The sequence below is a fragment of the Ictidomys tridecemlineatus genome, chromosome 10, assembly GCF_052094955.1.
Source record: "Ictidomys tridecemlineatus isolate mIctTri1 chromosome 10, mIctTri1.hap1, whole genome shotgun sequence".
NCBI lineage: Eukaryota > Metazoa > Chordata > Mammalia > Rodentia > Sciuridae > Ictidomys > Ictidomys tridecemlineatus.
The window spans coordinates 122,023,358-122,039,702 of NC_135486.1; the positions used below are offsets into that span (position 1 = coordinate 122,023,358).

A 16,345-nucleotide genomic window follows, 5' to 3' on the forward strand; every position below is an offset into this window, starting at 1 on the left:
GATCCGGGAAGAAAGCAGGCAATATGCAAAGAGAAGAGAAGACAGGATTACTGACTGGTACATGAAATCTACTTCATTTCTCTCCAGAGTTAACGCAAAGTGAGCCCCACTTTTCATCCATCATCTCAGTGATGATCTTTTCAATGGTGACACTCAGTAATGGGCAGGCTATGCAAAGACAGGTATTCCCATGCATTATTTTGTTAATCTTTTCCAGAGTGAAATGTTATGATTTTTAAGAAGTGCATCAAAACCTCACCCCCAGGTGAATCCAATGTGCACTCAGAGCTGGGGCCTCTCTTCAGACCAAGGGCCACAGCCTCACCTCGGTGGCCCTACCTGGAGCCACCGTGGGCAGGAAGCGCACATCCCACCTTACAACCAGACCGTCACCATCTGCTCTCAATCTGAACAGCACGGACTGGGTAATTGAGGAAGAAGAGGGTTTATGTGGCTCAGGGTCCAGAGGCTGGGAGCCCAGCGGCAGGTGCAGGATCTGCTCAGCATCTGGTCAGGTCTTGGTGCATTAAGCATGGAGGAGGGCGTCTTACGTGGAGGCAGGGGAAGCGCCCCCCCCCCCAAGAGGTCCCTGCTCCAATAGAAGTGCTGCCAACTGCCCATCAACCTGCTGCATCCCCCAGGAAGGCAGTGCTCTGGTGACCCAGTCATCCACACCTGGATTTTCAGATGAAGCTTCAACACGTGACCTTGGGACATGTTCGAGCCACACCACGCAGCTCCAGTCTAGCCCCGGAACACCCTCCTCGACACGCTGCGACCAGAACTGGGCGTCAGCACCTACCGCCATCTTCCAGGAGGTCACAAAGGAAGACAGAGGTTATGTGGACACTCATCAGTAAAGGTGAGCGGGTCGCTGAAGGGCGACCGTGGGCTCCATCCATCTTTCCCTCTGCCCAGCCCTGACTCTCACCCAACACAGCTCCGTGGTTTGTCTCAAAACGAACCCAAACTGAACCTGACAACCACAGGCAGGTTCACAGAGGGTGGACCCCGGGAAAATCCGCCTCACCTGAACGGAACTGAGTCAGATTCACCACGAGGTGGTGGAGAACCTAAAAAAAACAAAACCTTCAAATGTGTTGAGAGATGAGAACAAATTTCAAAATGCCACCATCGAGGGCTGAATGACATGCGGCTCCTCTGAGGAGCGGGAGGCAAGTCGGGGAGGAGGAGGGCCAGGCCTACACCTGTTCCAAGAGGCACCTGGGTCACTGGGTGCAGGAGAGAGAGAGCTGCTCGCAAGGAGAGGACTGCACCAGGGAATGAGAGGGTGATGGGTGCAAAGGCCCCAGGGGCAGAGGGAAAGGTCTCCTGGGTCACAGGCTAGCTGGACTCGTCCCAGGTGACCAAGGTGGTGCTGTCATCAAAATCCCTGAGCATGCAGCAAGCTCCGCTCCCCAGAGAACGACGCAGGAGGCTGGGGCCCAGCAGCAGCTTGGGGACATGGAGCTGAGGGCAGAGGAGGGGCAGGTGCGATGCCCACAGCGCCCCCAGGCTCAGTGCTCAACCCGCTTCTACCAAAGAATTCAGAGACAATGTTCTGAGCAACCGTTTTCCAGTTCTGCCAAGGATGGCACTGGATGACTATCAGAGTTCGAGGGTGAGACGCCCAGTCCTGACACGCAGAGGAAGCTCCAGTGCTTCACCGTCTCCTGCCTGGAGAAGAGCTGGGGCTTCCAGAATCGGGGCGCTATTGGGAGACCCGGGGAAAAGCCTTTGGGAAAGGCGACTCCTGATCCTGATGGAAGATGACCAGAGCAGGCAGCACCAGGAAGCACAGAATCCCAAGTCCCAAGAAAGAACTTCTGCAGCACTGGGCCAAGGGATGCCTGGGCGCCAGGCAGGTCCAGCCATCTTTCGGGTTTGGGGTTTCTGCATATTTGACCCCTAGTGGCTCTGTCCATAACACCCACGTCATTCACGTGAGTGTGCGCGCACACACACACACACACACACACACACACTCAGGCCCACCGTTGAGGGCAACCTGGCTGCAGGCCAGGAGGAGGCAATCCCAGACCCCAGCCTCCTTCCACAGCACCCTCGGGAACCGTCTGGCCCAGCCTGTCTGGGAGACCCAGGCAAGCTCCTCGTCCAAGGAATGACTGTTCCGTGTGCAGCCAGCATGGCACCCGCTCCCCAGGAGCCACCTAATGAAAACCTCCTGTGTAGACCTGGCGGGCGCACGCAGACTCAGGCTGATCTCAGCTGGGCCTCGCGCCCAAGGTATGACCTCACCGTCCGCCAAGCCGTATGGACGCCAGAAAGAGAAGGCTGGTGTGTGGGCCAGACCTGCCCTAATCAGGGCCAGCTGGGATGGAGGGAGGCACGGGGCCACCTCCCGGTCCCAGATGGCGGGGTCTGTGGTTGGGGGCGGGATCATCTCACACTAAGAATCCTAACTCCTGCCCCCCAAACACGCCTTTCCTCCTTCTTCCTCTCACCCTTTCTTTTCTTCTCTTTCTTTTTTTGGCTTTATTCCCATAAAAATATCTGCCATTCCATATGTTCCATCCCTGAAAGAAACTTGATAGGCAGGACCGAGGCTCTGCACAGGACCCCAGTTACAGGAGGGAGAGGGAGGATATAATTAGATTCTAATATATATATTTTTTAAACAGAACAGCTCAAAAAGACCCATTAAGAGAAGGACACTGTGAAACAGTCAGTCCCTTCACGCCAGTGCCAGGCTCCCAGAAGTGCCCCTTGCAGGCATCCTCACAGAACACTCAAGTGTCACGCAGCAGCACGACGCCTCAGCCGCCACGTTCAGCGGACCCTGCTTCCACATGCACCAATCAGCTGCCAGCAGCTCCTGCTTCCTAATCCTGCATGATTTTCATAATCTGGTACTAAGTCTCTTGTAGGCACCAAGACAAAATGTGGAGGAAGCTATGCTTTAAAAATAAATAAATGAGCTTTGGGTCACTGTGAAACAGCGGAAGATTTGGGATTTTAACAGAAATTCTCTACAAGGCTTGCAAGTTCTGCCTTCAGCATTATCGATTAATTGGTGAAACTTAGAATCTCTCAGATGGCATCCCAGACAGAGCCTGAGCCTGTGACCTGAGGAGCTCCTAAGACAGGCATCACAGGAAGTCCCATGGGACTGTAGAGGATTTGCAATTCCCTGGAGTCCAGCTCACAGGGAATCTCTTCATCATTGCAAATCCTATAAAAAACTATACTTTCTATATTTTCAGGTACCCAAGTCCAACCAGGGTCAAATAATATAAATGGAAAATTACAGAAATAAAAAAAATGCATAAGTTTTAAACTGTACTATTCTGAGTAGTGAGATAACACCTCACAGTATCCCCCTCTGCCTTGCCCAGGACACGAATTGCCCTTTGGTCCAAGGTATCCACAGTGTATATGCTACCCTCCCATCACTTGGGGGACATCTTAGTTATCAGATGGACTTTCATGGCACTGCAGGGCATTAATCTCTCACTGTACCTAGTTTATGAACTAAATTTTATTGTGGGTATGCATGTAGAGGGAAACTCACAGCATTCATAGGGTTGGTATCATGCATAGTCCCAGGCATCCCGTATGGGTCTTGGGACAAGTGCTGCATACAGCACAAAGAACAAGGGGGACTTGGCTGGAGACCCTTAAATCTCAGAGAACTGATTCCCCCACAGTAGCCCTGCTCATTGTTACGGAAGTTGCTTATCAATTCCATTTGCATGTAGCCCATTGGGTGAGGAAAATGAAAAGCACCCAATCTTCTTAGCTCCATAAACAGAGGCACAGGTTAAGATCTCTATTGTTTTAAGGAGGAAAGTTTTTCTGCAGACGTATCCCTGAAATGATGATGGAAGTCAGTGGGAGATTTCACTATAAAATATGGGCTTCTCTCCAGCCCTTCAGAGCCATCTCTAAAGCACAAAGAAAGGCCACGTCAGGCCTGCAAAGAGAAAGAGTCACAATCCCTCAGAGCCAGGAGGGCCAGCCGGGAGGACCACCCGGCAGGGCCAGCTGGGAGGACCACCCGGGAGGGCCAGCTGGGAGGACCAGCCAGGAGGGCCAGCGGGGCCTGCACACTGACGGATAACCTGACACAGCATCTCCGTGACTTTGACAGAGGAGAAACAGCCTCAGAACACCTGCAAGTTGGCCCTGGGCTTCACTCAGTCACCGTCCAGTCAATCTCGTTGTCTCACCCCCCACAAGTCCAGCAAGAAACTAGGAGGAAGCCACGCTCTTCTCTAGTCTGCAGGCCAAGCTGACGTCTCTACCTTGGCCCCAATCTGGTCCCCCAAGAGATACACTGGCCCTCTCCTTGGGTCCCCATCATCTGGCCCACAAGTCACACTCTGCCCCAGGGTGCGGAAGGGCCACCGCTCTGGACACTCTGTGTGGATTCAGGCTGGTCTTTGGAGGAGGAGGTTGTGAAGGGCTGACTCAACAGAGGGCCCCGCCCTGGACCTTCTGCAGAGGCCAGGGTACCTGCCAGGAGGCTGGTTCAGGACCAGTCCCACAACTTCAGGGCAAGAAAGAATCTTTTTTTTTTTTTCCTGGTGGCTTTTATTTTTAATAACTTTTTCTATCATAAAATCAATAAATGTTTGTTAGTAAGAAATAGGACTAGAGAAAAACAAAAACATAAGTAGGTCCACAATTTTATATGGAGAGATAACTACTATTGGTGCTTTGATATGGATACATCCAAATCATTTTTCTTGTGGATATAGTTATTTTTAAACATAGGGTATGAGCCCTGGCACACCCATATCTAACAACTTACTAATGACAAGTCTCAGTAGCATTAAATATTATAAAATAACTATAGAGAGATGTACATAAGCGACTTAATTGCCAATTGTTTTCATTACCTTAAATGTAACTCATACATCACTATGAGGAACAAAGTTGCTATAAACACACACATAATCTTGATCCACATTTCTGACTATTTCTTTGATATAAATTCTCAAAATAGAAAGGCTGAGGCACAGTTTTTATATCTACATGTCTATTTTTTTTTCTCCTTTTGGCTTGTTCTTTTAGTTAGCATGATGGTGGAGTGTATCTTGCACACTGTACTAACGTGGAGCAGAACGTCCCCTTTCTGTGGTCTTACGTGATGGGCAGCTACAATGGTCGTGTATGCAAGATGGATGATGCAGTCACCTTTTGGCCATTTTATTCCATCACTTTATTGTTTAAATTTGTGTTGATTCTTTGATAGGGACTTTGACACACGGGCCCCAGAATGTGGACGGCCAGTGGGGCTGGTTCACAAGGACACTGCCCAAGGAACCAGGCTGGGTGCAACCCCTGAGGCAGCTGGTACCTGACCAAGGACGGGCTGCACAAGTCTTAGGGCCGTGTTGCCTGCCACACAGCCACACATGCTCCAACCCACAGCCCTGTGAGGTGTTGAGAAGGACAGGACTCTCCCCGTTCAGCAGAAGGGAAACTGAGTCAGAGCTAGAACCCCCACGGCCTCTGTTTCAGAGGCCTCCTGCCGATTCCTCTTCCTCCAGGAAGCCTCCCTGACTCTCCCCAGACGACCACAGCATTCTGCAGCGAGACCCTTTCCCAGTGATGTCCTAAGTAGAGACCCCATATGTCAGACGGACATAAAAGAGGTTTCCATTACCGTACGATGGACCGTGCTTTGGCCACAAAAGGAAGCGCAGCGTCTGTGCCTGGCCACGGATGAGCCAGGAAGCCCTGGGCCAGGGGAGAGGAGCCGGGCTCAGCGGCCACGGCCGTGTTTCCTGCTCAAATGGAAGGTCTGGCCCCGGCAGACCCAGAGGCAAGACAGAGACTTGGGGCGCTGGGCTTGTGGATGGAGGGCTTGGGAGGTCTGGCTATTGGGTGCGGGGTTTCTCTCAAGGGTGACAGCAAGGTCCTGAACTTGACCGAGCACCAGCTGCACAAATCCCTGAGCTGACTAAGAGCCACAGGGTCCTGTGCTTTACACGGGCGAATTTCATGGGATGCAAATTCTCTTTCCACAGAGCTGTTTTTGCAGAGAGGGAAAGGAAAGGGGGTGGAATGGCCACGGCCAGGCTCCCTCCTCCCACCTCCTGCAGCAGCCAGAACCACCTCTGCAGGCCCCGGGCCCCTGGGATTGGTGGAAGCCGTGACCTCGTCCGAGCCCCCACTCCTCGCCTAGGAGCCCAGACGGCACCCTGAGTTCCTGGCTGCAAGCTGCAAGCCCCGCGGGAGCCTTGGCCGGCTGAGGAGCGGGAGCTGCCCGTGGTCTTACCGTCCATGTCCAGGCGCTGCATGATGATGGCCAGCTCCACCTCGCTCGGCATGTACCCCAGGGAGCGCATGGCCATGCCCAGCTCCTGCTTGGAGATGAAGCCGTTGCCATCTCGGTCCAGCACTCGGAAGGCCTCTCGGATTTCTGAAAGGAAAAGCAAGAGTCCTGTGGTCACACGGCGGGGTTCACGGCAGGGGGACCAGAAATGGCTGTCCCTGGGGGTGATCCATAGCCACCCCTCAACAGATGAAGAGCACCAAGAAGAAAAGGAAACGAGGGGAAGGAGGGAGAAAAGGAAGGAAAGAGAATGGAAGGAAAAGAAGAAAGAAAGAGGGAGGCCCTGCATTTCCTAAAACCCTGGGCGGCACAACCAGGCTGCGGTTGGCAACCAGGCCACCCGAGGTGCTTCTGAGCATGCAGAGGGTCACGTTCCAGCAGCCAGAGAAGACTTAGTCCTCAGCCCCAGGAGGAAGGAGATTGAGTTTCCCTCTGCAGATATATTTCAGGTCCCTGCTGCTTCAGGAGCCTCACAGAAGCTTTCCGACCTCTGAGGAGGGCTGGAGTTAAGAATCCTGCTGCTTTTATTTCACTGGCTAATTTACAGTTGTTTTATGGCTATAAACAACCTCAGATCAATAAGAGTGTCAGGAAAGCTCAGGGAGCATTTTTAATCACTTTCCCTGGGGGGCTGGCAGAGAACTTGACTCTGCTATCAGCAAGGCCCTTGCACTCAGCCGGTGATCCTCCCGACCCTTTAACCCCAACCAGAGCTGCTCTGAATTCCACCCGCACCATCCTCCAGCGTCCACGGCGGCGGGTTCAGGGTTGGCCGAGCATTTCCAGCACAGAGCAGCCCTGCAAGGCCGGCCTGGGGAATCTGAGATTTCAGAAGACAATCGCAGCTTCCATCGCTACTGGGTCCACCAGACCTAGCGCAGGCTGGATGTGAACCCCCTGCCAGCCCAGGAGTGGCAGCTGCCCACATGGGTTGGGCCACGTCAAGCTGTCACATGAGGAGCATGGTCCTAAGTGCCACAGAGAAATAAAAACAATCCACAGGTCATCACGGCTCTCCCGCTCGGCCCAGCCAGGGTGGCAAGAAGCACAGGGAACTCACTGTCACGCTTGAGGTCACACAGACACTCGGCCCTAACCCGCTGGCTGACTGTCCAGCAGATACCCTCCTCTGGACAGCCTTCCCCAAACAGGCTCGGGCTTGTCTTCGTAACCACTACCCCGTGGCTTCAGTGACAAATTAAAACCACAGAAGTCTGTTCCCTAGCAGTCACACTAGACCACAATCGAGGTGTCGGCCGAGGTGGGCTCTGTGGGGGCTCTGGGGAGATCACTCTCTGCTCTCCAGCTCCAGCGACCACCAGTGGTCCTTGGCTTGCGGTCACTGCACTGTCACCTCCATCTTCCTCTGCCTCCCTCTTATAGGAACGTGCGCATCTAGGGACCGTAATGGCTTGGATCTGAGGTGTCTCCAAAAGCTCACATGAGACAACACAGGAGTGTTCAGAGGTGAAATGTTTCCATCGTGAGACCTGTGACCTGGTCAGGGCATTAGTCCACCTGAATGGTGACCTGGGCAGTAACTCCAGCAGGGAGGGTGTGGCTGGGGGAAGCAGGTCTGGGGGCCGACCTAGGTTTGCAGCTTGTCCCTGGCACCTTGCTCTCTCTCCCCCTCTCTTCTTCCCTCCACCACATGCTCCCTCCAGGAGGATCTGCCTCACCTCGGGCCAAGAGCACTGGAGTCGGCCAACCACAGACTGAACCTCTGAAACCATGAACCCAAACTAACTTCCTTCTGTCAGTCGTTCTATCAAGGACTGCGGTCATGGCAATGCGCAGCGGACACGGGTACCATGTCCCCATCCCAGATCCTTAACTTAATCATGTCTTGAGAGACCTTTTTCCAAGAGACCATTTACCGATTCCAGGGACAAGACCTGCTGCCCTTGAGACTGATCCCTCCCGCTCTCCCACGGGATACGACTGCCCCCCACTTTCTTTGCCAAAATCATATCCACTCTTCAAAGCCAAGTGAAAGGCCAGGTCTCCATAGAATACCTTTGCTCAGGACAGCCACCCTCTCTCTGGCTCACTCCGCCCCCATGGCCCTTCTGAAGACACGGTGACTGCACAATGTGTTATCAACCACCAACACTAATTCAGCTCGATGAATGCTTTCTGTGAAGACCTGGGTTCCAGGGGAGAGACCAGTCTGGAGCCAGGACCCTTGGCTTCTGGCTGGGCCCAGTGGCTAATTAAGTCTGCAGCCAAACCCGGAGGTCCCGGCTGCTCATGTGTAAAGTGAGCCGGGCTGGCTGCAAGGATCCTTTAAGTCCTACCAGCTCTCCCTGCTGTGGATCTGTGGACACTGTTACAGTGTTCAAAAGAAGAACAGGAAACTGTTCTCCAACATATGCTGTTAATCTGCTTGTCAAAACATCACCCCTTCCTTTCATTGACAGAATAAAATTATTTCCTGCAGCTCAAAGTCTGAAGGGAGAAGTCTGTCTGCACCTGTCAGCTTCCTCCATCAACCGTCCTGCCCAAGAGGACCTAGGGCAGCCTGTCTTCTCCACGCAGTCCCGGGAGTCCCGGGAGGAAAGCAGGCACATGCACTCAAGGACACAGGACCCCATAGTCTCATGCAGCCGGAGGCCAGAGCCAGACACCCAGGATGGCGGTGTGCAGAGGAGAGTCTCCCAAAGGGCCACAAGAATGTTGGTCCCTGCTCTGCCCAGCGACCAGGGCAGCTTCCCTCAACCTCATTCTCCCCATCTGAAGAATGGGTGAGGGTTGAGCTCCTTCCAGCCTCGATGGTAAGGCTTTACCTTGGGGCCAGGATGGGCCACGCCACAGGAGAAAACAACAGTTATGACCCACAGTGAGGGTCATGGGTGGCCAGCAGGAGGCTGGGCCCTGCCCTTCCTTCTCTGGACAGCTCCTCCCGGGACATCATCTCCACATCCCTCCTACACTCTCTGGGCTGCTGATGTCACCATGCAGGATGGTTCCCTGGTGTTGACACAACCCCGTCTTGTTCCCAAGGTCTCCCTGCACATCCCAGACCTTCCCATGAACTTACACTGGACACCCCAGAGGGCCTGGGGGTGGGGTGAAAGCATGAATGGAAATGAGGATGCCAGCAGCTGTGCCTCCTGTCCCCCACTGAGCTGTCCTGGCTGCCACCAGACCTTCCCTTGGGCTACAGGATTGGGCCATCAAGCAAGGATGGGGTATGGGTGGGGGTCACTCTGGGACTGCCCACTGGGAAGGGCCTGTTCCCTCAGGGCCTTGAATTCCCAGTTGGCTCAGTCTGCAGGAAGTGCCCAGCCAGCCCTGAGGCCCAGCATGGCCAGAGCAGCCAGCTATCAGCCCAGGTGCTCTCCCCCGTGGTCTGCAGGTAAGTAGGTCACAGCTGTCCTCCGTGTACATAGAATATCTGCTCCTGGCCCCCAGATAGAGAGGGAGCAGGCAGAGAAGGGGGAAACAGGGTAAGAAACTGGAAATCCAGAGTGGACGCCCTGGAGATTCCATCTTTCTGGGTAAGGGAAACCCAGATCGACCAGGGGCTTTATTGGAAGGAAATGAGTCTCGCAGTCTGGGAGAGGCGTGGGATTCGTGCCTCGTTTTATTTTTAATAGCAGAACAGGGTGTGAGAACGACGCCGTAAAACCAGCGGAGATGGTGGGGCAGGCGGGATGTCTGCTGGGCAGCAGGCGGGATGTCTGTCTGCTGGGCTGCAGGCGCGGCTGGCAGCACCCGCGGTCCCTGGCCACCTTCCATCCTTGGAAAGAGGGGCCCACAGATCCTGCGAGCAGAATGGGCTGGCCATGCTGCGAGGTGTTCACAAGATTCGTCTCCTGGGGGCTGAGGACCCTGGGGGCAAGCCGTGCTCTGGGTCTTCTGTTCCACTTCGCTTCTCGACCTCACACAACACGAGGGGCACCAGGAGCACACTCTTGCCACCACCCCCAAGACACCCATGAACCAGAGGAGGCCTGTCTTGGTAACAGCAGCCGTCCCGACTGTCCCTGTACAGAGTGCGGGAGACACATGGGAAGATGCATCTCCAGAAGGAAGAATCCAGTCTCTGCTTATGGAACCTTCCAGAATCAAAGTCTGCTTTCCCACGGGGACCTGGGCCTCTCCTCCTGGAGCCATGTGCAAGGCCCTGAGGCCAGCAAGGCCGTAGAGAGCCAAGGTCCTATTCCGGAACCCAGGGGGTTTACTTCTCATTTTGCTGGTTACCCCTTTTCTCTTAAAATACATGCATGTCCGCCATGCATACTATTTGCCTTCTGAGACTCCAGCCTCGGCCGCACGAGCCTTCCTAAGGACACAGCTGATTCAGGCAGGGACAATGACAAGGACACCTGCCTTGGAGGTTCAGACGCCAGCCAGTCAATGTTAGTCGACCAACATTTTGGCTTTGAAGAACCAGCCGACATTTACAGCACTAATTCCCAGCCTCAACTCAGTAACAGCAGTTTTTCTGAGCTCCACCCCGTAGATGCAAAACCCATTATTCTCCACGGAAGTGTGTCTGCAGGAAGAAGGGGGGCTCCGAGCACGTTAACTAATAGCTCTATTAACAGACGCCTGGCTCTGCAGACACACATCACGGAGGACTTGTGGACATGGACACAGCTGCAGCTCGGCGAGGCTGGGAGGGTAATTACTAAACCACAGAGTACGGGACACCAACCCCAAGGCCTGCACTCAGGAGACAGTGCATTAGGTGGGACTGAGCCAACAACAAGAGAAACGGGGAAGGTTTCCACCTCCTCTAAGAAAGGCAAAGAAAGAAGAATATTTGAAGATGATTAATACAACCGCTCATCCAGCCGACATTTACAGCACTAATTCGCAGCCTCAACTCAGTAACGAAGAACAGCAGTTTTTCTGAGCTCCACCCCGTAGATGCAAAACCCATCTAATAAGCTGCTGTTTGCTTATTATCATAGGCCAGATGCTACGCTAGAAAGCTCACAGAAGCACTTCCCAGGCTGTGAGAACCCAGTATCCTTGTTGGAGAGACGGAGAGGTGACCAGATGTTCATGAGTGAGGAAGACAGGTGCAATGATACAGGTTTGTGCAAAGTGGAGAGAGACACTGGGCACAAGGCTGCTGGAGATCACCCTTGGACCTTCTGAATCTTAATACCAAGGGGCGGAGTGAGCAGAGAGGGCCCAGATAAGGGCATGGCCACGAAGCTGTCCAAGATGGGCATGGGTGCAGAAACAAGAAGGCTGACCTGGGCTGGAAACGTGGGCTGCAGACGTGGGCTGGAGACGTGGGTGAGGACGGGACTACAGGGGGCCTCTGGGCTCCCCCCTGCCTGCCCAGTGCCCCAGGTGCATCTGTGCCCAGGTCCACCCACCACCTTCCCTTCTGAATACAACGTCACTGGAACGCGGACCCGCTCACTCACCTGCACCCCATTCTCCAAGGCTTTGTGTCACACATAGATAGGTAGACAGGAACACAGGTGACACGCGCTCTGACCCATAGAGACTGAAATATTTGCACTGTGGCCTTTCATGGTTGAGGTTCGTGACCCTTGATATAGGCCACAGAGATTCCTCAGTGATCTTAATAATAATAGGGAGAAGAAAAAGAGGAGGATGAGGAGGGAAAGGGACAAAGCAGAGGAGGGGGAGGGGAGAGAGAAGGAGGGGGAGGGGGAGGGACAGAGGGAGGGGGATGAGATTCTTAAACCAAGAGCTCCACATCAGGGTGGTGCAGACTTGGGTGACAGGAGTCCCAGGGGAGGAGGCTGAGCTTGGAGCTAAGTCCTCGCCCTAGCAGAGTACCCTGCAGGAAGAAAGGTCTTCAGAGACGTGGTGGCTGGGGCTCAGGGCAGGCTTGGGTGTCCAGGTTTGGGAGGGAGGGGATCTGAAGAAGACCCTGGAGTCTCTGGCTCGTGAGGTGGGTAAGGAGTGGTGACATGAACTTCAGAAAGAAGTGCAAGCTTTGGGGAGGAAAGGGAAAGGGATTAGGGCTACGCTGAAGACAGGGGCCAGCGGACACCCAGGTGGTCACTCCCCGCAAGCAGCTGGTTGGTAACACTTGGCTAGAGTCCAGAGGCAGGTGATGCTAAGATGCCATGTGAGGGTTATCCAGAATGTGATGGTGCAGGACACCCAGAGAGCAGACGGCTCAGTGTGACTGTCCTGCTTCAGCTGGGAAATGCAGCCAAGGGTGTCATCACCAGGCAACAGGGAGAGCTCAGGGCAGGGCCAGGGAGGGAAGAGTGCGAGGAAGGGGGCAGAGCTCCCTCCTGGTCCACAGGCCCAGCAGCCAGGGTGGCTTTGCACACCCTTCTTTGACCTTGCTCTGTTTTCCTGGGGACACTAACTCCTGGGCTCCTGTCCCCTGGAGTTGGAGGCCCCCTGTGGCAGTGCCTCAGCCGCAGGCTGCCCCCAGGCAGGAGGAACCTGTCCCCAGGCACTTCCTACATCTGTGCTGTTTGTTTAAGAGGAATCTTGTTCCACAAAGGATCTTAGGAGGCTTAAAGAACTTAAAGTGTCCCCTGAGGGGACAAGACACACTGGAGTTGAGGGAGAGGAAAATGAGAGAGGGAGGAGCCTCCAGCCGACAAGGAGCAGGAGGGGACGGAAGGGGGAGGACGGCTCTGGGGCCATGCTGGAGGACCCTGCAGGAGACAGGCTGGCCACAGTGCTGTCCCTCCCTGGGATCCTTACTGCAGTATTAACCTGTGACCAGTCGCCATGCTTAAGTTAAGGTTAAAACCAAGATGGGGCAGGGTACATCCCCCAAATCCTGTACCCAAGGCTCACCTTGACCAACCACCCTCTTGCCAAAGGGCAAGTCAAGTTGACCTTAGGAGCAGCCAAGAGGCAGAGGCGCTGGAAAGAGGCTTCCAGGCTGGGGACTTGAGGAGGGTGGGCAGCAACAGGAGGCCCCTATTGTGTGTGCCAGGGGTGCCCAGGCTCCCGGCCTGTCCCATGATCTCATGGCCCAGATCACACCTCTATGTCTGAAAAACCAGGTCCCTCCCTACGAACATTCTGAAAGATGAGCACTTCCAGTAACTTATTAGGTGGTAAAACTACACCAGCAAAGAAAAATAAGCATTTCTGAAAGCTGGAGCAGCCTAGATATCGGGGAGCTACTGGCACTTCTAAGGGTTTAGAGGTGGAGCGTCCATCTGTCCCCAGATTCTACGCCTGACAGATAAAGCTGGATTGATTTTTGCACGCTGGGTAGGTTGAAGCTATTGGAAAATTCCCCAGCAGTAAAAGAACAAGGCAAATTAGAACAGAAACAGACAATGGCCGCCCACCCTGCCCAGAGACAGGCTGAAGGTCCCTGCAGGCTGACGGGGAGGTGTTAGGGTGGACCTGAATATGAGAGTGAGCACTGGGGAGACACACCCTCAGGGCCACCCTCTAGGCGATGCTGGAGCGGACAGAGGAGGCCTCCAGGGACATCAGGGGGCTCTGACAGGGCAGCTCTGGACCCCTCTGCCCGGACAGAGACATCTGCACCCTGCAAGGCAAGCCAGGTGTCTGCCTCCCAGACAATCTGCCCAGGGCTTCTTGGTTTTCCAAGTTATGCATTATCTGATGCTTCTTTATATATTTTTTTTTCTTTGCTGGTGTAGTTTTACCACCATATATGCATATGGCTGGGGATGTGGCTCTATATATGGTTGGGGGTGTGGCTCCGGGAACAGCTCTTGTCCAGCAAGCACGAGGCCCTGGGTTCAACCCCAGCACCATACACCAAAAACAAAGCCCCCCAAACATACAAAGAAAATGATGACCTACAATTCACCAGTCAGCCATAACCATCGTTAACATATCAGGGCACTGATTCTGAACTTATTGATCTACATCTTAATTAAATTAGGATTCCCACTGTTGATATCACTTTATATTGTTTTCCACTTTTCGTTTCAATCTTCCATACAATTGATATTCCAAAGTTCCAACTGACTATAGCGAAATCTATTTCTCTAAACCCCTAGTGGGGGGCATTGGAATCGCTTCCAGTTTTCGATAATGCTGCAGTGGAATCACTGTCTGTGTACTGCCCGGTGGGCTGGGGAGGGCCCGTGGAAGAGCGCCTGCTCAGCATGTGTGAGGACTGGTTCCACCAGCACCACACTAAATACAAAGCTCAATAGCTACACGATTTCAATATCCATTTCCCTGGGATGATTCCCTGATAATGGGTCACTGCATCAGGCACGTGACACACGGCGCCTCTCAAAGGCAGCATCCTTCACGCTCTCCTCCAGGTCCCATCTCTTCTCAGCATGAAGGCCCTCACACAGGAGACACACCGGTCACCCAGCTACCCCTCTGGCTTTAGTGGCTGAAGTTCAAGGTCTAGAAACAACGAAAGCAGCTTCAAGGAAAGATGGACAGTTCAGACTACAGCAGTCCCCCTTATCCACAGGCTCAGTTACCCGTGGTCAACCAGGGTCCGAAGCATCACCGGAAAAATTCCAGAAATGAACAATTCACAAGTTTTAAATGACTTTGACCCTGGAACCCTGTTGTTACTGCTATGCTCTGTGACAGTTGTGGATCTCCTATCTGTTTGTGGATCTCCTGCCTGTGTGAGGATCTCCTGCCTGTGTGAGGATCTCCTGCCTGTGTGTGGATCTCATGCCTATGTGTGGATCTCCTGCCTGTGTGTGGATCTCCTGCCTGTGTGAGGATCTCCTGCCTGTGTGTGGATCTCCTGCCTGTGTGAGGATCTCCTGCCTGTGTGTGGATCTCCTGCCTATGTGTGGATCTCCTGCCTGTGTGTGGATCTCCTGCCTGTGTGTGGATCTCTTGCCTGTGTGAGGATCTCCTGCCTGTGTGAGGATCTCCTGCCTGTGTGTGGATCTCCTGCCTGTGTGTGGATCTCCTGCCTGTGTGTGGATCTCCTGCCTGTGTGTGGATCTCATGCCTGTGTGAGGATCTCCTGCCTGTGTGTGGATCTCCTGCCTATGTGTGGATCTCCTGCCTGTGTGTGGATCTCCTGCCTGTGTGAGGATCTCCTGCCTGTGTGTGGATCTCATGCCTGTGTGAGGATCTCCTGCCTGTGTGTGGATCTCCTGCCTGTGTGTGGATCTCCTGCCTATGTGTGGATCTCCTGCCTGTGTGTAGATCTCCTGCCTGTGTGTGGATCTCCTGCCTGTGTGTAGATCTCCTGCCTGTGTGTGGATCTCCTGGCGTGCCTGTGTGTGGATCTCCTGTGGCTCCTGTGTGTGGATCTCCTGCCAGGCCTCATGCGTGGATCTCCTGCCTGTGTATGGATCTCCTGCCGCACCTGTGCATGGACCTCTTGCCTGTGCGTAGATCCCATGCCTGTGTGTGGATCTCCTGCCTGTGTGTGGATCTCCTGCCTGTGAGTGGATCTCCTGCCTGTGCGTGGATCTCCTGCCTGTGCGTGGATCTCCTGCTGTGCCTGTGTGTGCATCTCCTGCCTGTGTGTGGCTCTCCTGCCTGTGTGTGGCTCTCCTGCCTGTGTGTGGCTCTCCTGCCTGTGTGTGGCTCTCCTGCCTGTGTGAGGATCTCCTGCCTGTGTGTGGATCCCCTGCCTGTGTGTGGATCCCCTGCCTGTGTGTGGATCTCCTGCCTGTCTGTGGATCCCCTGCCTGTGTGTGGATCCCCTGCCTGTATGTGGACCTCCTGCCGTGCCTCATGCATGGATCTCCTGCTGTGCCTGTGTGTGTATCTCCTGCCTGTGTGTGGATCTCCTGCCTGTCTGTGGATCCCAGCCTGTGTGTGGATCCCCTGCTGTGTGTGGATCTCCTGCTGTGTTTGTATGTGGATCTCCTGCCTGTGTGTGGATCTCCTGCCTGTTCGTGGACCTCCTGCCTGTGTGTGGATCTCCTGCCTGTGCATGGACCTCCTGCCTGTGTGTGGATCTCCTGCCTGTGTGTGGACCTCCTACCTGTGCGTGGATCTCCTGCCTGTCTGTGGATCCCAGCCTGTGTGTGGATCCCCTGCTGTGTGTGGATCTCCTGCTGTGTTTGTATGTGGATCTCCTGCCTGTGTGTGGACCTCCTACCTGTGTGTGGATCTCCTGCCTGTGCGTGGACCTCCTGCCTGTGCGTG

The 16,345-nt window shown here is 54.2% G+C and overlaps 1 protein-coding gene and 1 long non-coding RNA gene across 8 annotated transcripts in view; one reads left to right on the forward strand and one right to left on the reverse strand.

The window, feature by feature from the left end:
* Positions 1-16,345, reverse strand: part of Caln1 (calneuron 1) — a 319,860-nt gene that overhangs the window by 159,608 nt on the left and 143,907 nt on the right. For all 7 annotated transcript variants that reach the window (XM_078023952.1, XM_078023954.1, XM_078023955.1 and 4 more), the window contains exon 3: positions 6,248-6,391. In XM_078023952.1, the coding sequence (XP_077880078.1) occupies positions 6,248-6,391 (144 nt within the window). The remainder of the gene's footprint in view (positions 1-6,247; positions 6,392-16,345) is intronic.
* LOC144367483 (uncharacterized) lies at positions 9,462-14,785 on the forward strand. Its single transcript, XR_013426912.1, has 3 exons — positions 9,462-9,662; positions 11,227-11,351; positions 14,530-14,785. It is a non-coding gene; the product is annotated as an uncharacterized LOC144367483 (long non-coding RNA).